Source organism: Schistocerca cancellata, chromosome 4, assembly GCF_023864275.1.
Source record: "Schistocerca cancellata isolate TAMUIC-IGC-003103 chromosome 4, iqSchCanc2.1, whole genome shotgun sequence".
NCBI classification, from domain to species: Eukaryota; Metazoa; Arthropoda; class Insecta; order Orthoptera; family Acrididae; genus Schistocerca; species Schistocerca cancellata.
Window position 1 is genome coordinate 338,829,060 of NC_064629.1, and position 27,170 is coordinate 338,856,229.

Consider the following 27,170-nt stretch of genomic DNA (forward strand, 5'->3'; position numbering starts at 1 on the left):
AAACCACATTTGTCAGTTTTGAGGCTGGATGCTAATATAAAATTACATGGCCATTTCTAAAGCAGTTTAGTACAGACATTTTCACTGCTTACCTGTGTAATGCTTCAGTTTGGTACTTTCTTCTCAGAACTGTAATGCCAATATTTATACCTGATGCAGGGCACAGTACAACTCACCTTTTACAAATGCCACCTGTAAGTCTATTAATTTGACATCAGTCACTAGTCCAACTAGGACAGTTATTTATTTTGTGCTCTAACCAGTTGGTTATATTTTCTGTCGTACAATATTTCTGCTTTAGTGAAGACTGAGATGGTGAAACAAGCAATAACTTCCAATTTTTATATCAGCATCAAATATTTTTCTCATTAAAAGCTCAGCTAAGCTGTTATGTAGTAGTAGAATCACTGTATTATTACATAATTTCTGTGCAAAACATTCATAAAGTAGTAACAAATATAAGCATCCCCATTACTGAAGCATTCATGAGGACATTACTGTACTTTATGGCCTTGGTGGTTTAATAATAACTACATATGAACTACAAAAAACTGTTGTTTACAGTAATTGCCACATTAAAATCATGTAAGTTAAAACATTACAGTGCCACTATCACATTAGGCAATATATTGCAATTATAACTCGGAATCAAATTCTTGTTAAGCAGAGTAGACTCAGTATGTGAAAGGAAGAAATATATGGAACATTCAAATCTCAGTGGTTACTGAGACACTTATAAGACTGTAATAAAAAACGTGTCTTGCCTACTTGAAACATGATAAACAAAAAGCAGGAAAACTGATTGCCATTTATAAAACTAAAAGGAACGATGAATAACCTTGCCTTGTTACAGTTGAAAAATGCTATGCAGCTTGCAGACATTAGATTGTAGCACCTTTCAACCATTCAAATTAAGCTGCACCCCAGCTTAATTAGAGTATTAAATGGTTTCCAACCCATAGCATTCCCTCTATATTAAATATGACTTTTCGTTACCAGATCGTAGCACTGAAGAGGTGAGTGAAATAAGTATTAGATACAGTGGTGTTGAGAAACAGCTGAACTCATTAAAACTGAACAAAGTTGCTTAGCCTGATGGAATCCGTATCAGACTTGATATCAAATTTGCAGCTGAGTTAGCCCCACTTCTAACTTTATCATAGCTCCCTCGAACAAAAACCGTGCCCCATTCTTGAAAAAATCACAGGTTACACCTGTCTACAAGAAGTGTAATAGAAATGATCCACAAAATTACCATCCAATATCCTTGACATGGATTTGTTGCAGAATCTTAGAACAAATTCTGAGCTCAAACATACTGAGTTATCTCAGACAGAATGACCTCCTCCATGCCAACCAGTGTGTATTCCGGGAAACATCAGTCATGTGAAACCCAACTCGCACTTTTCTCACATGACATACCAAAACTTTACAATAAAGCAGTCACAGAGGTGCACTGTTTCTTGTTTTCTGAAAAGAATTTGACTCAGTAGATTGTAGCACCTTTCAACCATTCAAAGTAAGCTGCACCCCAGCTTAATAAGACACCTACACTTATCGTCAAAAGTAGGATCATATGGGGTGTCAAGCGAAATTTGTGACTGGATTGAGGACTTTTTGGTAGGGAAGATGGAACATATTATCTTGGATGTAGAGTCATTACCAGATGTAGAAATAACTTTGAGTGTGCCCCAGGGAAGTGTGTTTCGAACCCTTGCTGTTCATGTTGTATATTAATGACCTTGCAGGCAATGTTAGTAATAACCTCAGACTTTTTGCATATGATGCAGTTATCTATAATGAAGTACTGTCTGAAAAGAGCTGCACAAGTATTCAGTCAGATCTTGATAAGATTTCAAAGCTGTGCAAAGATTGGCAACTTGCTTAAAATGTACAGAAATATATAACTGGGCACTTCACAAAATGAAAAAATGTAGTATCCTACGGCTACAATATCGTCGCCATTGGAACTGACCAACTCGTACAAATACCTGAGAGTAACACTTTGTAGGAATATGAAATGGAATGATCACATAGACTCAGTCATAAGTAAAGCAGGTTGTAGAGTTCAGTTTATTGGTAGAATACTGGGGGAAGTGTAATTAGTCTACAAAGGAGATTGCTTATAAATCACATGTGTGACCAGTTCTAGAATATTGCTCCAGTGTGTGGTACTCATACCAAATAGGACTAACAGGAGATATTGAATGTATACAGAGAAGGGCAGCACGAATGCTCGCAGGTCTGTTTGATCCGTGGGAGAGCTTCACAGAGATACTGAAGAAACTGAACTGGCAGACTCTTGAAAGCCTACTAACAAAGTTTCAAGAACCCACTTTAAATTATGGCTCTAGAAATATACTACAGCCTCCTATGTATCATTCACATAGAGAGCACGAGGATAAGCTTAGAATAATTACAGCATGCACAGAGGCATTCAAACAGTCATTCTTCCAATGCACCATACATTAGTGGAACGGGAAGGTACCCTAATAATTGGTACAATGGGACATACCCTCTGCCGTGCACCTCACAGTGATTTGCAGTTTATAGATATAGATGTAGATTGTTGAACAAGCTTCAGTATGGCTCACTTGCCTCCATATCCTTCCACCTGCAGCAGTTTAATATTTGTAGTTGGATTTTCACTACTTATATCACTGCACCCATTTGAAGCTGCCTGACTTTGATGATGACTAAATGAAGGTTGTGTTTGCCATCTGTGCATGCTTCAAGGCTTGATGTGTCCAAGCTTGATTACTTTTCCTATCTGATGGCAGAAAACTGTGTTCATAATGTAATGAAATTTTTCCCCTCAGGAAAATATAAGCTTAAACAGAATTGCAGTATCTACAGAGTTAAGATAAAATTTCATAACAACTTTCATATTATTTCTTTTACAGTATAGGTACAATAAATTCAAATATAATTAAAGCAAGTCTTGTACACAATAAACAGTATATAATCACATGGAGAAGAAGTTGCAATGAGTATAGGTAACAGGAATGGCTGACGTTAAATATATATACGTGTGTGTAGTGTTGTTACATTATAATGTTTCTCTTGTAGTGTCTCCTTCTGGAGTATAATGGGCTTCTTCGTCATGCTTCTACACTTACTGAACAAACCTATGATGTAAAAAGCTCCTCTCTCTTTCCTCTGTAAATTTTACGTGATAAGGTATCCACACTGATGAGTGATACATAAGAATCAGTCAAATGAGTGTTTTAAGTAACTTCTTTCGTGGATGAATTACATTTCCTTTGGATTCTTCCAATGAATCTCCGCCTGGCATCTGCTTTTCCTACAACTAGTTTAATGTTATAATTCCACTTTAGGTCACTACAGATTATTATTCCTAGGTAATTAATTATTGTTACAATTACCAAGATGCCTGCCCAAAAATCCACAGGAATTCATACATGACTAGAACTTTCCAAAGAAGCAGAAAGATTATCTAGTGAGAAAAGAGTATTATTGTGTTATTGATTAATAAACAAATTAGATCTGTAAATAATGTTAAATTCAGTTACACTGCCTGACAAAAAATTGAAGCACGTGGAAGACAAGGATGGATGTCATTATAACTTCCTACAATTACACACCGTTGGTGGGTATGTAAATGATTAAGATTGCAACAATCTGTGACAGGTAGACTGGCCGCCAAACTGTGTTAGTGTTGTTGGTGTAGTGTTGGTACCAGGCCTGGTAGGGTATGTAAAAGGTGCGAACAATGTCAGGTGCTGAGTGATCACTGTGAAGGAAAACGAGGATACTACATACTGGTGTGAGATTGTCAATACCTGACATAGTTTGTAGGGGCCTTGTTGTGGATCTCCATTTGGTCAACTGGTCAAATTACCGAGCGGGGTGGCGCAGTGGTTAGACACTGGACTCGCATTCGGGAGGACGACGGTTCAATCCCGCGTCTGGCCATCCTGATTTAGGTTTTCCGTGATTTCCCTAAATCACTCCAGGCAAATGCCGGGATGGTTCCTCTGAAAGGGCACGGCCGACTTCCTTCCCAATCCTTCCCTAATCCGTTGAGACCGATGACCACGCTGTCTGGTCTCCTTCCCCAAACCAACCAACCAATCAACCAACCAACTGGTCAAATTATGCAGTATCCAGATTTGTGGAGCTATTGGGCATGACACTGGCTCGATGTTGGGCTCTGTGGGAACATGGGGGCAGGCATACTTGTCAAAGTTCTGGTTGACTGTGTCTGACAATCACAAGGGAAGATATCTGCCCTGTATTGTGCACTAAGCATATCATAAACCCTTCGTGACTGTGCCCATCATCTGAGAACACTCCGTGTCATCCTGCACCTTTGCTCAGAGACTAGTAGCAGTTGGACTAGAGAATTTCTGTCCTGTGTGTACACTGATGTTAATGCCAGAACACAAATGGCTTTGTTTGGAGTGGTGCTGAAACCAGATGCTGATGGATGGAGTCGCACGGTGTTCAGCGATGAATCATGGTTGTGCATTACCCTAGATGACTAGTGCTTGAAGGAACACTGATGGCACAGTCATATGCCACAGACATCCTACATCCTCATGTGCTACCTCTCATGTGACCATAATCATTTTGCCATTTTTCAATAGGACAGTGATCTTTGACACATGGCACATATCTCTGTGAGCTGCCTGTGTGATGCTGAGGTACTGACATGGCCAGAAAGTTGCTCATACCTGTCCCTGCTGAAACATGTGGGTCCTGCTCAGATGTCATCTCTGTCCCAGTGCAAGGTTATCAAGGACGAGTTCCAACAGTCACGGACCGGAGAGGACATAATGACTTAATGACACCCTACCCCACTGAATCAGTGCATGCATCCAGTCCAAACGGGATGCAGTGTCATACTGATAAGTGGGCTCATTCTGCCAGTTTCTTTGAAAATTTGATTCATTATTGTAATCGCTAAAATAACATCACATTTCCTGGCAAACCATGAAGTTTCATTTTATTTTCTCCTTCCATTCTGGGTGCTTCCTTTTTTTTTTTTTTTTTTTTTCAATCTGTGTGTTGGGATTAATAAGCAAAGTAGAATTACTGCCCCGATTAAATACGTGGTACTGAATTGTATTTCTTTGATTTGTCATATATTACTCATTAAGTTACTGTACATAATGTAATTGCACAGGATTAATTAAAAACTAAATTTCATTTGTAGCTGAAATTCACGTACTACTTTTGTTGTATTCAGTACAAATGTTTTGTCATTAATAAGACGTAGCATCTAACTGAAAGAAATTATGGTATATGTGTATGTGTCTTTCTTTTAATTGCTCTGAAATGGATTAATTATAGAAGCATTTTTATGAATTTCTCATAGGGTCGGAGGCAGTCAGAGTTAGTGCGCCGGCTAACAGGAGTAGATCCTCCTCCACCACTTATTGGGCATCCAGTAGCTGTGCTTTACATGTCTGTAACAAATGAGATGGACTCGAGACCAGAAGACACTGACAGAAGTCATGCACTGATCTATTGTTTCCCTGCACAATCATCTCCTTCACAACAGGATACATTCGTTGCAGCCCGGGGTGCCTTCATTACTCTGTGTCACCTTTTCCCAAATGCTGGTGCCTCGACACCTACCAGGTTGTTTTAAATTACCTATTATTCATTTCTAATAAGTGCTGTATTACAAGAATGAAAGTGTCAGTCTTTAGCAGAATGTGAACTATTGTGAAACTTCTTGATAGATTAAAACTGTGCACTTCATCTTTCTTGGGCAAGCTTTTGCTGACTGGCGTATCCAGGCACAACTCATGAGCTACTTTCATAGGTACTCAGCTAGGAGAGAGGTTCTAGCAGTATTAAAACTGTGAAAGTGTGTCATTGGTTGTGCCCAGAAAGCTTACTTTGTAAGTGCATTTTCATTACCTTGAAAGACAAGATCCAGGTTCAGATCCTGGTCTGCCACATAGTTGTAAACTGCCAGGGCATTTTGCTGTAGTAGAACTATTACAAATGCAGAAAAATTGTTCTTTATTGTATATAATGGTTAAGGAATCTTGGATAAGATGCTTCAGCACATTCTCCGTAATTTATCAGACATAATAATTGGATTGGCTAAGATAAAAGTGTGTTACTGTCTTTTCAAAAGTATAAGCACAAGCTGCTGTGAGATAACTTCTTCACCATATAAGAAATATGGTGAAAATGAGAGGACAGTTCCTTAGCTGTGTTAAGAATATGAATGCTGAAAGTTAATTAGTGACCTTTCTATCACCTGTAACTTTAATGACAACATTTGATGATCATTTTTATGTGCCATAGCAAGCCTAGATGACAGGTCTAAGTCTTTAAATCTGGAGGTCAAGTAAATGCTACAATGTGTAATGTCCATTAGATCAGTTTCAGCAAAACACTTAACTTTGGTAGGCAGCTATGTCCATATGAGGGATGATAAACAACCATTACAATTACAAAACACAGTGATAACAGTTTATTTCTTGCACTGAATCACAGCCAAATACCACTTTACATCTAACTATGAACTTTAGCACACAATGACTAATGACACAAGCTTGCTCCTGGATCTGAACTACGATGAGGCTGCTATGAAAGTGGGCTATCAAAGAGTGGGATGAACAGTGCTGTACTCTGATGTAAGTAGAAATCCAGCAGTGGCGCCATATGGAACAACTTGAGGGCAATTCTTCGGCAATGTCTCTCACTTGTGGCTGTGTGTGGCTGTGACTTTTAGCTTTTTCTTCTGTCGTGAGGTACCAACTTAAACATGAGACCTCAGTCTTCAGATGACACCACATATCCCCCCCCCCCCCCACCTCCCCGCCCCCAGACCTCTGCATCATCATTGGATAGTGCTCTGCCATTTGACAACGGTGGGGGGAGTCAAGTCTGGAAGTGGATGTAGGTGAGGAGGCAGAGTATGTAGCAACAGCCAATGGCAAATCCCCGTCTGCACCCTGGTATCCACCTTGTAAGTGACCGGGAACACTGGCTGAAAAGCCAACCACAGGGTGCACACTCACACCCAGCGACACAATCTGTGGTCAGGAGAACAGAAGGCAGAGCTCCAGGTGCATCACAACAGCTGTCCATTGGTAGTGCCTCCATGGACATTGACTCTGGCTGCGGAACCAGTGGCGATGGTGGCATTGGCACGACATTGATCTCCATTGGCACCTCTATGTATGATGCCAACGATTATGGGCAAAGAGGTGGAGGTGTCTGCTGTTGCAGATAACAGTGGCATGCTGGGTCAGTGGGCAAACATTCTGCGGCAGAATCACTGCTATAAGAGCAACACAGCTGATTCTGGTGATGCCGGTGCAGCCCAGATGAATCTTGAACATCCTATAACAAATGACCCAATACTTTTGTGATGACACCATGCTCACATTGATGTTTCCTGCTAAACAGCTTTGAAAAAAACTTTGTCCTGCATGTGAAACTTAACTTTGTATGACCAGACAGAAAGAATGGTTCCTGCTGTTGCCACAAAAGATGGAACAGGGTATGGTGACAATGACTGTGTAATAATTCTGCTGGCAACATATCAACATGTAGCAAGGAGTGGTAGTAGGAAAGAAAAATCTTTAAGGCTTGTTCCTGTGTGTGGGAGAAATGGAGTTTCTCTATGTTAATTTTGGAATGGTTGAATGAATGGTTTGGGTTCACCGTTAGACTGGGGGTGAAAAGGTACAGTAGTTACAGGGTGTATGCTGTTGTTGACACAAAACTGTTGAAAATCAGCTGACATGAATTGTGGTTTGCCCAAGACCAGAAAAGGTCTTTGAGACAAAAAATAGAGGACAAAGTTGATACAGTACTAATAGGAGTGGTAGATCTCATGGGGGTAGGTGATAACTAGGGACAGGATGATCTGAAGGCTCCAAAAGGGGGTCAGGGCTGGGGCCAATAATTGAGGAGTCTGGGCTGTTGCTGGTTCTGTGAATACCAGTTAAGAGCATGCTACATTAAGCACACCCCATTTGCTTCCACGTCAAACATCATGCAGGCCTGACTGATTGTAACAATGCCTGAAACCCATCCTAGGACCTGGCCAGTATCATGTGCTACCAATAGCCATGTACGTTTTCAAATGGTGATAGGCCCTGGTTTGGGATGTTCCTGGAGGCTGATATAAAAGCATGCAGTGCATTTTTCTTGTTAGCAGTAGTGATGGCTTTAGTCATTTGCATTTTAAATGTGTGCATGAAGGGCTCACCTTCACCATAAGAGGTGGGATGAAAAGGGACAGAAAACACATTGCAGATACCATTGTTTCCACAAAAGTTCATAAACTGAGTGGACTGAAATCATAAAACTGTTATTGTTGGAAGGAAAAATGGAGAGAGAGAATTTTGAAACTGGAAGTTATAGTTAAGAAAATGTTGTGTGTTCCACATAATTTCACAAGAGCTCAATCTTGATTCTCAACATATGCTGAAGACTTAAAATAAACTCAATAGTGGAATGTTTGGTTTATCTTTGTACAGGTTACATGCTTAATTAAGCAAGAAGAATTACAAAATCCCTAAGAGTTTGTGCCATATAGGTTGGAATCTGTCCAATATCTCACCATATTGGCATTGTCAGGTTTTGCTGATGAACTGACCTCCTGAGGGCGCATGGCTGACTTACATCTGCTCCCACCGCAAGCCATTCCATTGTTGGTTCCAAGCCTTTCTGAGATTATAGCTGCAGTCTTGATTGATAAGATTTTCCCTGGTGTGAATTTTTATGGTTTCTCTGATGACACTGTCCCAGTATTTGGAAGTCTGTGCTAAAATCCTTGTACGTTTGTATTCCATCACATGCTTCTCTGACAAACAATGCTCTTTGTCCACTGACTTGTTGGGATACATGTCAAGTGTGTTGCTGGTGTTCTGGTGATCTTTAGTGGTGCACACTGTTTGTCCAATATATGTCTTGTCACATTGGCACAGAATCTGATATACCCGGTCTTCTGCAAACAGAGGTCATATTCGACACTCCCCAATAATGCCCATCTTCTGCTGGGTGGACAAAAGACAGTTCTTGCACAGTGCTTTTTCATTATGCACCCAAAATTTACTGATAGCATGCCACTGTACAGGCTAAAGGCTGTGGCTACCTCTTCCTGCATGATTTATTTTGTCTCCCCTGGTTGTGCTGTAGTGGTACAATAAAGAGCGCACTTAATCTGCCACTCTGAGGATCCATTTTTTCAGAACACAGTTCTTGGGTTACCAGCCCCTGGAGCAGACACTCTGAATCTGAGATTGTGTGATCCCTGTGCACTAGTGTTCTTAGTACCCCATTACTCTGCTCAGGATGGTGGCTCTACTGTGTGCAAATACAGGTCACCATGCATTTTCTTACAGTACACACTGTGTTCTACCCTTTCATGATCTCTTCTATTGACCGTGATTTACAGGAATGTTAGTCTTCCTTCTTCTGCAGTCTCCATAGTGAATTTGATGTTGGGAAGTGTGGAGTTCGAATTTACAAGGAAGTCAAGGAATTTGTATCTTCCAGGGGGCAGATGACAAATGTGTCATCCACATAATGGAAAAGCAGGTGGGTTTCCATGTGGATGACATCAGGGCCTCTTTCTCAATGTGCTCCTTATACAAATTTGCAGCCACTTGTGAGAGTAGGCTGCCCATTGCAACTCCCTCTGTTTGCTCATAGTATTATCCATTAAATAAAATATATGTGGAGCTTAGGACAAGCCTGAAAAGGTCAGTGGTTTTCTTGTCAGATTTCTGACCATTGTGTTCTAGTGGCTCAAGTAGGAGGTGATATAAGTTGGCTCCACACCCTTTGGAGCTCAGTTCATCAGCACACATGATGATGTTGTTGTTGATGATGATGATGATGATGATGATGATACATTTCTGATCACTGAAATATTGTGGTCGTCAGGCTCTGTGGACTGGCAGTACACCTGTTGACTTTTCAATCAAAAAGTATGCCAGGAGAAATTGAAGAATCACACCTCTTTGCATACATCTGTTACAGATTATGGTTGTGCTACAGGAAGACATTGCTCATGTAACCACTGGAAAAGTCACACTGTTCTTACAAATGTGGAAAATACAGCAACAGGAAAACTGTATCAGCAGTTTATGGGATGAAATATTTTATGAATCTATAAACAATTTGGATCACATTATTGTTAAAATTTCCAACATAGCATGCAGTGAAGAACATGTGAGATGCTTAACTCGTAAGCTGATTCTCCATTAGGTGAAATGCCAGTTTTTCATGGGCATTAAACAGTTTTGGAAGGAACTGAAGTTCCCAAAAAATGTGGAAGTCTACTAGAAACTATCTAATGTGGCTGACAACTGAAAATCTCGAATGTAAGTTAATTAAATCCATGCTTTTTTTTTTTTATTTCATTGTTTAAGGTTATGTTTGGAAGCGACTGAGTTTACTTGTTGTGATTGCAATTCGTGTGCTTCCTCGATTTCATATGTGGAGCAGCTAATAACTTGTGCCAGAACTGGTGAATTGGGGAAGTGAGCACACTTACTCTTGTACTTACTACACAATTCTGCATCTACATCTACATTTATACTCCGCAAGCCACCCAACAGTGTGTGGCGGAGGGCACTTTATGTGCCACTGTCATTACCTCCCTTTTCTGTTCCAGTTGCGTATGGTTCGCGGGAAGAAAGACTGTCTGAAAGCCTCCGTGCATGCTCGAATCTCTCTAATTTTACATTCGTGATCTCCTCAGGAGGTATAAGTAGGGGGAAGCAATATATTCGATACCTCATCCAGAAACTCACCCTCTCGAAACCTGGCGAGCAATCTACACCGCGATGCAGAGCGCCTCTCTTGCAGAGTCTGCCACTTGAGTTTGCTAAACATCTCCGTAACACTATCACGCTTACCAAATAACCCTGTGACGAAACGCGCCGCTCTTCTTTGGATCTTCTCTATCTCCTCCATCAACCCGATCTGGTACGGATCCCACACTGATGAGCAATACTCAAGCATAGGTCGAATGAGTGTTTTGTAAGCCACCTCCTTTGTTGATGGGCCACATTTTCTAAGGACTCTCCCAACGAATCTCAACCTGGTACCCGCCTTACCAACAATTAATTTTATATGGTCATTCCACTTCAAATCATTCCGCACGCATACTCCCAGATATTTTACAGAAGTAACTGCTACCAGTATTTGTTCCGCTATCATATAATCATACAATAAAGGATCCTTCTTTCTATGTATTCGCAATACATTACATTTGTCTATGTTAAGGATCAGTTGCCACTCCCTGCACCAAGTGCCTAACCGCTGCAGATCTTCCTGCATTTCGCTACAAGTTTCTAATGCTGCAACCTCTCTGTATACTACAGCATCATCCGTGAAAAGCTGCATGGAACTTCAGACACTATGTACTAGGTAGACAGTGTATGAAGTAAGTAGTGGAAGGGAAAATGGCAGACCATGGTTAATTGAAACAATGATAAGATTCACATAAATAAAACTCTGATTTGACTCATTATTAAGAAGAGCTTGAATATGATGTAGCTTGAGAAACTCCATAGAATAATTAAGTGAAGTGTGAGAAGTTTGTTTAATCAGCATGAAGTGCAGTGTGTGAGAGGCATTGTTATATAAGTGTGTGCAACGTGAGAAACACTTACTAATGTTTCGTGAGTTTTTGTTAGTTGATGAGTCTAAGAATATTCAATTTCCCTTATCATACATATCACATAGGGATCACAACAATAAAATTACACAACTGATTACATCCTTAGAGAAATGAAGAGTATAGACATCTTTTTTCATATGCCATACCCCCATATAAAAGTGAGTAGAGTACAAAATGAGAGTTATACTTTTATATGAGCTCTTTCACAATTGTTTCATTCTGCTTTTGACTACCTGTAAAGCACATGCTTTCTAATTCTTTCTTAGGAGTGCATGTTGTTTGTATCTTTCTATAGTGGTTCTAGGAAGTAATTATTAGCAACTTGACCTTTAATTATCAGTATCTTCTTGTAAGAAAGTAATTACCGGAGCTACGTTCTACTGAAGGCATAGTTTCTGCTTTTGGGAGCACACTCAGAACGTTTTAAGTGAAGATTTATTCAGTTCACATATTACAGTTATTTAAATTAAATTTGTCCCATGACTGTGATTTAACAGAAGCAAAAATCTAACAGACAAGCAAAAGCTGAATGAAGCAAAAATGAGCATAAGGAAAGTAATGATGTTCAGTGACTTTGAAAGTAAAATTTTTCCAGCCAGCTGAAAACCTTAAGAGTTTTGGGTCTTATGTAAAATCAGTAAGCAATTTGAAATCATCTATTTAGTCACTCAGTGACCATACAGGCACCAGAATATAAGATAACAGAGAGAACACCAAAATATTGAATTTGGTTTTGTGAAAGTGTTTCACTACGGATCGTAATAAGGTCCCTCCTTTGAATCATCATACGAATGTCAAAATGGCAGATATTGAGATAACCAATTGTGGAATAAAAGAAGCAACTACAACTACTTATTAGTGGAAAGGTATTAGTACCAAATGAGACATATGTAGTATTTTACAAAGATTATGTGAAACGTGTTTACATTTTGTGGCGTGCACTGCAGCTGTAAAGGCTAAAAAGCTAAATACTGACATACTTATTTGTGCACTGTTATACAGTTATTAAACTGAATAGTTTTCAGCAGTGTTTCATGCTATTTGTGGTAAAATAATGATTTAATAAACTTGAGGAAATGTTCTTCTCACTGCGTTTTTTAGAGTTTTCTGTGCCTTGAAGTCATTTAGTAACTTTCATGCTTTAGTTTTCAGCTGACGTTTCTTATTGTTTCTATTGAAATATTTCAGTAAAATTTTCATTCAGTAACTTTGTTGAGTGTCCCAGTGGCCATTTGAATTTTTGGTTTTAGATAATACTTTTGTGAAGTTTTGTTGGTATTGCTATTAGCTGTGGTGTAGTAGTATTAATACAAGTAGTTGCTTTCTTAGTAGACAGAGAATTTTGAGACCACTATTGTTAGTTCTATAAATAGTTGTACTGGTGTAACTGAACTTCGGTAATGTAGACATATATTTTTTTTTTCAGTAACTGTAAAATTTTACCATGAGTGAGAAGTGTGGGCTCTGTCATAGGTTTGTGGGTAGTGGGTTATGGCGTGGGATTTGTTCAAGGTATTTTCATTGGGGGGAATGCAGTGGGGAAGCCAGTGGGCATTCTAGTGAGATCCTCTCCTGGGAATGCAAAATCTGTAGTAGAAATAAGTTGACAGAGGTGCAGGGGCATAAGATCTGTACCCTTCAGGTGCAGTTACAACACGCAAAGAAGGAACTAAATAGGTTGAGGAGGGTGAAAGGTGGTGGGGAATGGGATAGGCAGTTGGCAAGAAGGCAGTTAGGAGGAGGTGGTATTCAGACAGTTATATTTTGCATATGTGCAATAGATCTGACCAACTGTCAGGGTTGAGTGGAGAGTAACCTCTTGTAACTGTAGGTGTAGAAAACCTGCAGCAGTTCTCAGCAGTTGGGAGGCATAGGTCAGTTGCAAAGTCTAACAGAAAGAAGAAGGTTCTGCTGCTAGGTAGTTCACACAGTAGAGGTGTGGGCCAGCAGTTGCAGGAAGTGTTGGGGAGTGAGTACCAGGTCACCAGCATTGTGAAGCATAGTGCAAGGTTGATTCAAGTGACTTACTGCATAGGGGTGTTATGTATGAATTTTACGGAGGAGGATAAGCTAGTGATAGTGGGTGGAGCAGAAAAGAGTCTTGATAGGGATGGGGAACATGATGTAGGTGGTGACCTAAAGATAGCTACTCAAACTGGTGGCACTAAAGTGCATTTAGTGCAACTGTTTCAGCATCATGATCTGCCCTATCTTCATGCGGTTGGTAGGTGTGTTAACATGGGGCTGCAGAGGGTGCTAATGGCAGAGAGCATGGGTCACATCTCAGTGGTGCCAGTTGGGTCTATCAGTAGATCGGGATTCACTAGGCATGGCCTGTACCTCAATAGGTATAGGAAGGGGAGGCTGGGAAAGCTTGTAGGTGACAGTGTGGTGGTGGTGGTGGTGGTGGTGGTGGTGGTGGTGGTGGGATGACTCATGGAAAAATTCTTGTAGTAGTTGGTGTTAGAGCTGCACCTTTGTAGATTGAAGTCAGCTGATAGGTATATGTGCTTAAAGGAAGTCCCTCTAAGGGCTCACCTTCCAAGGATGTAATGTTTCCAAGTAGAAAAGGAATTAGCATATTTCATCAAAATATAAGAGGTATTAGAGATAAAGTTAGTGAACTGCTTATAGATGTTGACTCTGAGAGTATTGGTATATCAGAGGACCACTTAAATAATCTGACAATTCAGAGGTTTCCTTTACCAAGATACAGATTAGCTGGCTGTTTTCAAAAAGTTCCTTGCAGGGTGTGGGAATGGCCAAGTACATAAAAAACAATATTCCATTTGAGTCCATATACGTATCACGGCACAGCACTGAACAGATATTTGAATGTTGTGCAGGGGCAGTGGAATTTAGTGAAACTAAAGCTCTAATTGTTGTTGTTTATAGGTCCCCTAACTCTGAGACTTCAGAGCATTTCTGCTCAAGCTAGAGAGAGTTCTTGATTCACTTTGTAGGAAGTACCAGAAATTAGTTGTATGTGGTGACTTCAATATTAGTTTTGTATATGATGGTGCAAGAAAAAGGATGTTGGTAGATCTCCTAAATTCATATGATCTGATGTAGATTGTGTTTTTCCCATTTATGGTGCAGGGGAACAGTAGCACAGCCATAGACAATATTTTTATTCATTCTTCATTACTAGATGGGCATTCTGTTAGTAAAGGTGTGAATGGCCTTTCAGATCATGATGCGCAAATTTAAATATTAAAAGACTTTAGTTCTCAAACAAATGTCACATATAATTACAAACTATGTAGGAAAGTTAATCCAACAGCAAGCATCAAGGAACAAGAGTGGCATCACGTTCACAGTGCCAATAACATTGATGTATAGTGTTTGACAGTGATGAAAATGCTTAAAAGGAAAATGTGAGTGAAACATTATGTAAATACACACACACACACACACACACACACACACACACACACACACACACACACACACACACATTGAATTGAATAATTTCAGGCATAGAAATAACAAGTTTTCAAATCATAATTTTGGCTTAAACAATTTATCTACTTTAAGGTATAAGTGGTTGCAGACTACAAACTGTGGAACAAAACGGTCACTGTAGAAAGACAACACATCAGAAAAACCACACCATGTGGTAAAAACCTATGAATTCATAATTTGTGTGTTTTTTCACATATCTGCAATTATGATTTAAAAACAAATAGCTACATGTATACAAACAGCAAAGAACACTCTTTATCTTCAACAGATGAAAAATAAAAGCCTACTGAAGATGCTTCAACTGCAGTGAAATACACTCCTGGAAATTGAAATAAGAACACCATGAATTCATTGTCCCAGGAAGGGGAAACTTTATTGACACATTCCTGGGGTCAGATACATCACATGATCACACTGACAGAACCACAGGCACATAGACACAGGCAACAGAGCATGCACAATGTCGGCACTAGTACAGTGTATATCCACCTTTCGCAGCAATGCAGGCTGCTATTCTCCCATGGAGACGATCGTAGAGATGCTGGATGTAGTCCTGTGGAACGGCTTGCCATGCCATTTCCACCTGGCGCCTCAGTTGGACCAGCGTTCGTGCTGGACGTGCAGACCGCGTGAGGCGACGCTTCATCCAGTCCCAAACATGCTCAATGGGGGACAGATCCGGAGATCTTGCTGGCCAGGGTAGTTGACTTACACCTTCTAGAGCACGTTGGGTGGCACGGGAAACATGCGGACGTGCATTGTCCTGTTGGAACAGCAAGTTCCCTTGCCGGTCTAGGAATGGTAGAACGATGGGTTCGATGACGGTTTGGATGTACCGTGCACTATTCAGTGTCCCCTCGACGATCACCAGTGGTGTACGGCCAGTGTAGGAGATCGCTCCCCACACCATAATGCCAGGTGTTGGCCCTGTGTGCCTCGGTCGTATGCAGTCCTGATTGTGGCGCTCACCTGCACGGCGCCAAACACTCATACGACCATAATTGGCACCAAGGCAGAAGCGACTCTCATCGCTGAAGACGACACGTCTCCATTTGTCCCTCCATTCACGCCTGTCGCGACACCACTGGAGGCGGGCTGCACGATGTTGGGGCGTGAGCGGAAGACGGCCTAACGGTGTGCGGGACCATAGCCCAGCTTCATGGAGACGGTTGCGAATGGTCCTCGCCGATACCCCAGGAGCAACAGTGTCCCTAATTTGCTGGGAAGTGGCGGTGCGGTCCCCTACGGCACTGCATAGGATCCTACGGTCTTGGCGTGCATCCGTGCGTCGCTTGCGGTCCGGTCCCAGGCCGACGGGCACGTGCACCTTCCGCCGACCACTGGCGACAACATCGATGTACTGTGGAGACCTCACGCCCCACGTGTTGAGCAATTCGGCGGTACGTCCACCCGGCCTCCCGCATGCCCACTATACGCCCTCGCTCAAAGTCCGTCAACTGCACATACGGTCACGTCCACGCTGTCGCGGCATGCTACCAGTGTTAAAGACTGCGATGGAGCTCCGTATGCCACGGCAAACTGGCTGACACTGACGGCGGCGGTGCACAAATGCTGCGCAGCTAGCGCCATTCGACGGCCAACACCGCGGTTCCTGGTGTGTCCGCTGTGCCGTGCGTGTGATCATTGCTTGTACAGCCCTCTCTCAGTGTCCACAGCAAGTATGGTGGGTCTGACACACCGGTGTCAATGTGTTCTTTTTTCCATTTCCAGGAGTGTATGTTTGGTTTAAAAAACAAAAAATTGTGTTTTGCTAAAGACGGACCCTACCAAAAACATACATATTGTTAGAGCAATCATGGAAGAAAAGATCTTCAAGCCCAAGATGATTACCTAGGTGTAACTATCCAGAGCAATCTTAAGTGGAATGACCGCACAAAGAAATAGTAGGAAAAGTAGATGCCAAACTGAGATTCATTGGAAGAATCTTAAGGAAATGTAACTCATCCATGAAAGAAGTGGCTTACAAGGTTCTTGTTCAACAGATTTTTCAGTGCTGTTCGTCAGTGTGGGGACTCTTACCCAATAGGACTGATACAAGAGAGAGACAAGATCAAATGAAGAGAACAGCATTCTACCACCGGATCGTTCAGTCAGTGCTAGAGTATTACAAAGATGTGAAAAAAAACTTCAGTGGAAGACCCTACAAGAGAGGTGTTGTACATTACACAGAGGTTTAGCAGAGGAATTTTGAGAGAGTACTTTCTGGGAAGAGTTGGACAACATATCACCTGCTGCCACGTACATCTCGCAAAATGACCATAATGAGAAAATTTGAGAAATTAAAGCTAATACACACAATCAGTCTTCTAATGCACCATTAAATTGTGGAACAGGGATATGGGGATCAGTTAGTGGTACCAAAACTAACCTCCGCCACACAACATGAGATGAGATGGCTTGCAGAGTACTGATGTACAAGTAGATGTAGCTGTAGATTGTAAAAAAATCTTAGAGAGACTAATGAGGTTGTTGTGTCAGGACACTTCCTCAAAGTGCTGTACAAAAATTTGTGTGCTTGCCACAGTCTTTATGCAGAATGTAGCCTGGTACACATTAGAGAAGTAAGAATAGTAGTCAATTTAATTTAGGCTTCCTTTGCATCATTTTGAAATTCAATTTCACGCTGTTCATTGCTTCACCAAGTATTTTTAATAGTATGTAATTGTTAAAACTGTACCCTCTGAAAATTGTTTGTACCAGCATTGTCTGTCTGAAACTGAGCTATTAATGTATATTTTTATTAATACTGCTACATTTTTCGGAGTAACTAATTCCCAAAATGAATTGTTTTGTTACTTTTTAAACATTATATTGCAGTGTAGCCCATTCAACGAAGACCAAAAAAACTCGATTGGGGGGAAAAATCATGTAGTTGCAAATTTTTGCACAGTGGTAGGAGGGAGTGGTGACTACACAATTTTTCTTCGTAATTTTCCTTCATTAACTGGACTAGTGGGGATTATTTTATGCTTGTGATTATAAAAATAATGTTACACTCAAAAATTGAAAATGCTGAAATGATAAACAATAATTTTGCAAATGATATGGTGTGTATTGTGTGTCAAGCCAAGGGCGTTGTTTTACTGTCTCCTTTGTCCATCCTTTCTCAACTACCGTATTTACTCGAATCTAAGCCGCACCTGAAAAATGAGACTCGAAATAAAGGAAAAAAAAAAAAATCACAAATCTAAGCCGCACCTGAAATTTGAGACTCGAAATTCAAGGGGAGAGAAAAGTTTTAGGCCCCACCTCCAAATCGAAACAAAGTTGATCCATTGTAATATGAGACACAATTTAGGTCAAATGAATGACGATACAGCTACAGTAGTTTGGTTCGAGTCGTAAGCTTAGCAGTTAAGCTGTACCAGGTAGCCATTGCTATGCGTCAGGCACTCCGTCCGTATTTATACAGATACCCTTCCTTTTTCACGTGCTTCGTCTGGTTTGAATTGATTGCATATTTTGCTTTGATCTGATAAGTGCCATTTTCTATGTTATAGGTGTTTATGTCAGTCACTCTAAGCTGAAAATGCATTACTATACTGTGTCATGCATTGTTTGTCGCATTCTGATAGTGCGTGTTTACGGCCTGTCACTGCTCGCGGCATGGCTTGCTTTTGTGCGCACTACCGCTGCCTACAATTAAAAAAAAGAGAGGAATCATCTCATTAGCGAAACAGTGGCAAGAGACTGCTATTTGTTGTTACTTACACTGCTGCTTTCTTTGATAATGATCAACAAGAACCAAATAATAGACTGCGTATGATAGAACATGTTCTGAACGAGAGTTTGGCGAAAATTTTTCTCCGTTTGAAAATCTTTGCGGCCGCTTCTTTATTACATCAAATTCTGCACAGAAATGAGTCATCTTAGATTTAAAAATCTAGTCAGCTGCCGTGCATCATTTCTGACTGTATCACTATTAGGCATAAGAGTAATACGAATATAAACATGACACGATACGTATATTCTTCCACGTTTGCTGTTGTCTCACTCTAGTTTTGTAGTTTATTAGGCAGACAGGATTTAAATGAGATAGAAGCAAACACGAAAGAATACATGGCAAAATGTTTATATTCGTATTATTCTTATGGTGAAGAGAATACTGCATGTGATTCACATTTCATCAGGTTCCTATTAGCAACCATCTCTTCTCAAAGGTAGGAAAAAATTCAGAACGTAGAGTTGGCCATATTGACAAAAATCCCAGTCTTGCCAGTCGGATTTTCGTAGTACATTGAAATTCTGCTACATTCGAAGATGAACAATACGGAATTTGTATTTACTTCATTGGATAATGTATGAAAATGCAGTGGTCGAAACTCGGGCAGAGAAGAAAAGCTCATCTTCCAATTTTTTTTTAAATTTTATTTACTGACGCAGAGGTTTTGGTGCCAGTATTTATCTTTGTGCCTACAAAGGATGCCTGTGTAGCGCTACATATATTCGACGGCAGAATTTAGTTGTGGCGGCACCTACCAACATTTTTCAGAACTTCCGCTTGCTTTGCACTCGATTCTAAGCCGCAGGCAGTTTTTTGGATTACAAAAACCGGAAAAAAAGTGCGGCTTAGATTCGAGTAAATATGGTAAGTAGTGTCCTATTTCTAATTACTTTGATGCCTGCATTGTGAGGTAAATGTTGCTTAGTTTTGTAAGTATTCTTTGAATTAAAATCAGTTTCACTTATCAAGTACTTGGTTGGTTGGTTGATCCGGGAGAGGGGGCCAAACAGCGAGGTCATTGGTCCCTGATATCAAGTAGTGTTTCTTAGCCGGCCGGAGTGGCCGAGCGGTTCTAGGCGCTACAATCTGGAACCACGCGACCGCTACGGTCGCAGGTTCGAATCCTGCCTCGGGTATGGATGTGTGTGATGTCCTTAGGTTAGTTAGGTTTAAGTAGTTGTAAGTCCTAGGGGACTGGTGATCTCAGCAGTTAAGTCCCATAGTGCTCAGAGCCATTTTTAGTGTTTCTGACATTGTGTTTTCACAAAGAGTTGTTTGGGCAGAAGAAAAGTGAATGTGTTTTTAATTTTTTTTTTCTTTTTCCAGTTCCAGTGTTATGGTCAATGATGAACTGGTACACATTTTGTATTCACCACACAATGATGGACTATTGCTGCTGGCTGTGCCTGATAGTAGGTCAGTATACATTTTGGTAGTATTTGAACTGTATAAACTGAAACGATAAACTTCTCACCTCTGATTTCTCAAGGCATTGTAAATGAAATTGTCTGTCTGTTTTCTCACTTTAAATGTGTAACCAATTACTATAATCTCTCTGTATGCTTTACTGTCTGCCATTGAGGACTTCAACATAAACTACTGGATCTTGAAAAAATTAGAAAATTCTGTATAAAATAAGTAAATATTCTTGCAGCTTCATTTAAGCTGTGGACTAAAGAGGTCAAGGGATGCTAAAGTGAAATGCTTGTTAGTATGCAACTTCTACAAATCCCATCCCACTCGTAAATTACTAAACTTATCCAAATACGCAAGGCTCTGCTTATATGGACTATTGTTTCTGTAGCTCCTTATTCATTCAGTAGCAGAGTAAATAAAGGTCCCAAGCATTTGGGTGGATCATCCTGGAATTCTAACATCCTATAAAGAAAGCTCGAGTTTTGATGTGTGAAATACTTAGGGAGTACTGATTACTTTGCACATAATGCCATGATCTTCAACAACCTTAATTCCATTTACCAAGACTACATGAAGTTAAAGATTTTTAGAATATGTGGAAGAATAAAGGAGTATGCAAAATGCAGAATATAATGTAAAAGAAAACAAAAAACAGCTGACTTATATTTCAATTGTAATATCATTTCATACAGAATATACAAACCCTAGATTGTCAGGCCTCGTGGTCTAATGGTAAAGTACATGCCTGGAAAGAGAGAGGTTGTGTGATTTAATCCTGATCAGATTAGGGAATCTGCAGTCTGCCTGTAACATAGACTTCACATCTCAGTGATGTTAAGATTTTCTAAGAACAACAACTGGTTCAGATTCCATGTGAAACTGTAGTTGCCTGCCTCTGCTAGGGTTGCTGTGATAGATTAGGCAAACACAAGTTGCCAGAGTGGCATCCAGTCAAAAGATAGGTTGTTGAGCCACATGGAATTATTATTATAAATCTAGATTTATTTATAGTAGAGTATGTTGCTATATTCCAAAACTAGTTCGTGTTTTTAAGTGTCAGTATGCCAAGCTATCTGTGTTATACACTCCTTGTAAAATGTAGACTTGCACCGCCAGAATTGTCACAATTAATAAAGTATTCTGGGCTATTATGCTGTGGTTGAAGGGATTTCACTTTAAAACCAGACGTTTCGTCCCCATCTGTGGAGGACATTTTCAAGGGGGATCATAGCTTTGTTGAACGTTCGATTCACACCCTGCCTCGCTACTGACTGCAGGAAAATTCTGCTTCTGCGAGCTCCCGTGCAGTGGCGTGACGTCACATGTTTTGAATTCTCAAGCGCAATTGGCCGTTGTCGACTACCATCGTCTGCTGTTACTATCATCCCATGGTGAAAGACTGCTACACATCTTCTTCAGCACCAGAATCCGAATTTCGTTCAATTTCACACTCTCCTCCTTCCTATTGAAATTCCTGGGGTGTTTCACAATCTGCATGGCCTCTCTGTATAGTCTGTCATGGTATCTGCTTGTGGCTGCCAGTACTTGAGTCTTATCAAAATGAATGTGGTAATCTCCTGGCTGTAAAGCGTGTTCCACGACAGCTGATCTGTGAATCTCACCTCGTCTGCAATTATCCTTGTGGTCTTCGAGTGAATGTGGCTGATTATTAGAGTAGATTAATGACTTATTAGATCCGCAAACATATAAGAAACTAAATAAATACCCCACTGACAAAGTTCTTAGAACTGTTACATGGTTGGTAAAGAAGTCCTCTATTGAGCAGAGCATTCAGTAAAGTCTGTTCAATTCAGTTGCGCTGGCAACAAGACTATGAACTGCTGAAGGTGCACAAAGAACATGATCCTCTAAGGCCTATAATGAGTGCTATTGGTTCGCCCACCTATTCGATTGCCAAGTTCTTGACAACATTATTACGACCATATGTGGGTTAGTCGGATTTGTATATCAAGAATTCGGCACATTTTATCAGTAAATTAAACGGCAGAGTGGTACAGCCGGAGGACATATTAATTAGTTTTGATGTGGTGTCACTATTCTCTATGGTTCCATTCAATAAAGTGTTGCAACAGCCAAGTCGGATTTTTCCTTCCAATGTTGCAGAACTGTTCAAATATTGCCTCACAACCATATATTTCAAACGTAATGAAGAGTTCTATGAACAGACGGATGGTGGTGCTGTGGGGATACCCTTCAATCCAGTTATAGTGAACTTCTTTATGGGCAAATTTGCGGAGTAGGCACTGGAAACTGTTAACAAGAAACTGAATATTTGGTTCCGTTATGTGGATGATATGTTTGTTTTGTGACGGCATGGCAGGGCGGAACTGGATCATTTTCACAAACATTTGAACGAGATCAATCTGAAAATTCAGTTTACCAAGGAGGAGGAGGCAGGCAGAAGATTAAATTTTCTTGATGTGCTAGTTTTCAAAAAAGAAGACGGTAACTTGGGTCACATGGTTTACCGAAAACCCACGCACACTGACCATTACTTGTACTGGGGTTCAAACCACCACCCACAACAAAAGTGAGGCATAGTAAGAACATTGGCACATAGAGCAAGGAAAATCTGTGAACCAGAGCTGCTTGATGCAGAATTAAACCATCTCAACAATGCATTGCTCAAGGATGATTATTTGTTCGCTGAGATGAAAAGAGCATTAAGTCCACCACATAGAAATAATAGTGATGGTCAAGCGCCTGTGAAATGGGTAGTTTTCGTGCCATTCATTAAGGACGTGACTGACCACATTGGAAAAATCTTGAAAAAGCATCTAAAATTGCCAAAGGATGCTTGCCAACCACTGGAAAAAGCTGGAAGTTATAGGATTCCGTGTAGTTGTGGGGAGGTGTATGTAGGTACTACAAAAAGAACTGTTGAAAAACAATTTGAAGAGCACAAGGGTAATTGTAGAAGAGGTGAGATTGACAGATCAGCTGTTGCACAACATGTTTTACAGCTAGAAGACCATAACATTCATTTTGATAGGACTCAAGTACTGGCAGCCACAATTGGATGAAAGACTATACAGAGAGACCATACAGACTGTGAAACACCCCGGAAATTTTAATAGGAAGGAGGAGGGCATGAAATTGAATGAAATTTGGATTCTGGTGCCGAAGAAGATGTGTACCAGTCTTCCACCATGGGGTGAAAATAACAGCAGACTACAGCCAATTGTGCTCACGTATTCAAAACATGTGATGTCACACCACTGCATGGGAGCTCGCAGAAGTAGAATTTTGATGTAGTCAGTAGTGAGCCAGGGTGTGAATCGGACGTTCGACAAAGCTACGATCCCCCTTGAAAATGTCTCCCACAGATGGAGACGAAACTTTGGGTTTTAAAGTGAAATCCCTTCAACCATGGCATAATAGCCCAGAATAATTTATTAATTATTATTATACTCTCCACATAATAAAACAACACTGTCTCCATTCCCCCTGTTCCTCCACTGTCTAACTCACCCCTCCTCCCTCTCTTTTTTCCTATGTTGTACTAGATGTAATTAAAAGGTTGATTTTGTGTTCCTAATACCAACTTGACCTTATGTCTTTGCTACTGGGAAGCTTTGGCCAGTATGTGACACACTGCCAGTGGAACCCAGTAACCATTATACATCAGCATCACTTATTCCAGTGTGCAGATGTAATAATCTCTGTTAGAATAGTTGTTCTGTTGGGTCACCATACCTGGTTTGCTGTGTATATATTTGAACTGCAGTTATACGATAATTGCTGTATTAATGTATTATATATTAATGATAATATTCTTGAACCTTCACAATGTTTTAAAGTACAATAGTAAACAAATTACTGCAATTGCACCTGTTAGCTGCTGCAGATATAGGTAGTTCTGTAAATGGTTCATTTTAGATTATTGTGTAGTACACTGTATTTTCCACAACAGTATAATGTGATGGGTTTTCTTGGCTGTTTCCCCATTGCCTTCCCCTGTTGGTTGGAACTACAAAAGAAAATGCAGAAGACTAACTAGATTTGGTTAGGATCAGTGGTAATGTCATAGTTCATCCTGAATAAGGGAGGGTAGGGAGAAACCTGGAACTCATCTAGGCAAGGTTGCTAAATCCCTGGAATAGGACTATCCTTCACAGTTCCAAGTTCTTCTGAACCTTGTATATGTTATTAGACAGGGTTGTGTTCTATCACCAGTTCTATTTAATATATATGGAGAATATACTATATGATCTAAAGTATCTGGACACCTCTCTGAAAATGACTTACAAGTTTGTGGTACCCTCCATCGGTAATGCTGGAATTCAGTATGGTGTTGGCCAACCCTTAGCCTTGATGATAGTTTCCACTCTTGCAGGCATACATTCAGTCAGGTGCTGGAAGGTTTCTTGGGGAATGGCAGCCCATTCTTCATGGAGTGCTGCATTGAGGAGAGGTATCGGTGTCAGTCGGTGAGGCCTGGCACGAAGTCGGCATTTCAAAACATCCCAAAGGTGTTCTATAGGATTCAGGTCAGGACTCTGTGCAGGCCAGTCCATTACACTGATGTCATTGTCATGTAACCACTCCACCACAGGCCGTGCATTATGAACAGGTGCTCAATCATGTTGAAAGTTGCAATGGCCATCCCCGAATTCCTTTTCGACAGTGGGAAGCAAAAAGATGCTTTAAACATCAATGTAGGCCTGTGCTGTGATAGGGCCATGCAAAATGACAAGGGATGCAAGTCCCCTCCACGAAAAACACAACCACACCATAACACCACCGCCCCCGAAATTTACTGTTGGCACTATACACGCTGGCAGATGATGATCATCGGGCATTCACCATACCCACACCCTGTCATCAGATCGCCACATTGTATACCATGATTTGTCCCTCCACACAACATTTTTCCACTGTTCAATCATCCAATCTTTACACTCCTTACACCAAGCGAGGCGTCATTTGGCATTTACCGGCGTGACGTGTGGCTTATGAGCAGCAGCTCAACCATGAAATCCAAGTTTTTTCACCTCCCACCTAACATTCATTGTACTTGCAGTGGATCCTGATGCAATTTGGAATTCCTATGTGATGGTCTGGATAGATGTCTGCAAATTACACATTACGACCCAACTGTTGCTGGTCTCTGTCAGTCAACAGACGAAGTCTGCCTGTATGCTTTTGTGCTGTACGTGTCCCTTCACATTTCTACTTCACCATCACATTGGAAACAGTAGACCTAGGGATGTTTAGGAGTGTGGAAATATCGCGTACAGATGTATGACACAAGTGACACCCAATCACCTGACCATGTTCGAAATCCGTGAATAAGGTGGAGCACCCCATTCTGCTTTCTCACAAAGTCTAATGACTACTGAGGACGCCAATGTGGAGTACCTGGGAGTAGGTGGCAGTACAATGCACCTGATATGAAAAAAATGTATGTTTTTTGAGGCGTCTGGGTAGTTTTGAACACGTAGTGTATGTTATGAGGAAAAGTCTTCATGACTGGACTGGTGGGATCCGTATTGGAGGACAAAGAACCAGTAATTTAAGATTTTCTGGCAACACCATGCTGTGCACAGAATCACAGTTGGAAATGAACAAACTACTAAATAGAGTTAACAGAGAAAGTGAGGAACTTCAGTTGTCAGGGAATAAGAGAAAGACCAAGATCATGTCAATTGATGGAAGTGAGTCACTGCCAGTTACTGATGTACTATCAGGGGGGACCACAAGAGAGTTGGCGCTTTTGAGATGCAGGGCATACAGATGGTTGCTGAGTATGTCACACATGTACAAATGAACCAAAAAATCAGTGCTTCAAGAACTCAGGCTGGGGAAGAGGTTGTACAATACTCGTTTTCAAAGAACCCTTCAGTTTTGTCGCACTGTGTGATGACAGATGGATAACTTGGAAAAAGTTGTTATCCAAGGCAAAGTCAATGGGGAAAGATTACAAGGGAGACCATCAAGACAACGGATGGGCCAAATAAAGGACAAGACAAACTGAACATGTGACCATTTACTCCATACTGCAGAAGACCAGGAAAAATGGATACAGATTGTTAAAGAGGATCATGTGATGGATCACCAAGAGCGAGTTGTTGATAATATTATGATGGAACTCTTTGCCATAAATTATGTAAATGATTGTTTATTCACATATAACTGTATTTTTAATTGTATAAAAATGTCTTTTGCTATTCCAATGTTCATTTTAGGATGTTTGAAAATTACTTCATAACTGAAACATCACAATACTGAAGAATAACAGAATATCACAGATTCAGCCAGGTACAGAATAGTATTTTCCCCTTCAAACATTTTTGAGTCCATTAATTGTATTTCACTTATACTAAAATATAATTTGGATGTAAGGCAAGTAACACACACACACACACTCACACACACACACACACACACACAAAATGAAAAGATGCAAAGAAGCATTAGAAACTTCGGAATTAAATTTTTTCCAGCACTCTTAAATCGTTGCACCCATTATAATTCCAAAAAAGCAGCTAAATACATCTCTGTCCAATTTTTAGGCAGCATCTCATACAAGGTTGCTGAAATAATGTGCTGAATGAAATTAAAAATAAGTTTTCAATTGGAAATAAACTAAAACAGAATATTGTGTTCGTTACAGTAACAGAAAACCAATGACATAATCATCTGTGTACAAACTTATGTGCAGGACTTTCCTCTAATTCTTAATAAAGTGGACTAGCAGAAAATTGGATTCAGAGAGCACCTATTTGTATTAAGGTTGCACAATCTGACTAAACAATCATGTGTTTCAAATCTCAGAAACAAATGCCACTGTGAGCAACACAGGATAAAATGTGAAATTCTGCTTTCTTCAGGCAGAGGAAAAATGATTCTATTAGGAAAAGTACTAAAGATAAGAGAGAATTTCTCAAT

General features: G+C 40.5%; 1 protein-coding gene across 2 annotated transcripts in view; it reads left to right on the plus strand.

Annotated features, from left to right (window-relative positions):
- Positions 1 to 27,170, plus strand: part of LOC126183629 (protein inturned) — a 287,053-nt gene that overhangs the window by 55,283 nt on the left and 204,600 nt on the right. For both annotated transcript variants that reach the window (XM_049925752.1, XM_049925751.1), the window contains exons 7-8: positions 5,342 to 5,607; positions 20,169 to 20,258. In XM_049925752.1, coding sequence (XP_049781709.1) covers positions 5,342 to 5,607; positions 20,169 to 20,258 — 356 coding nt within the window. The remainder of the gene's footprint in view (positions 1 to 5,341; positions 5,608 to 20,168; positions 20,259 to 27,170) is intronic.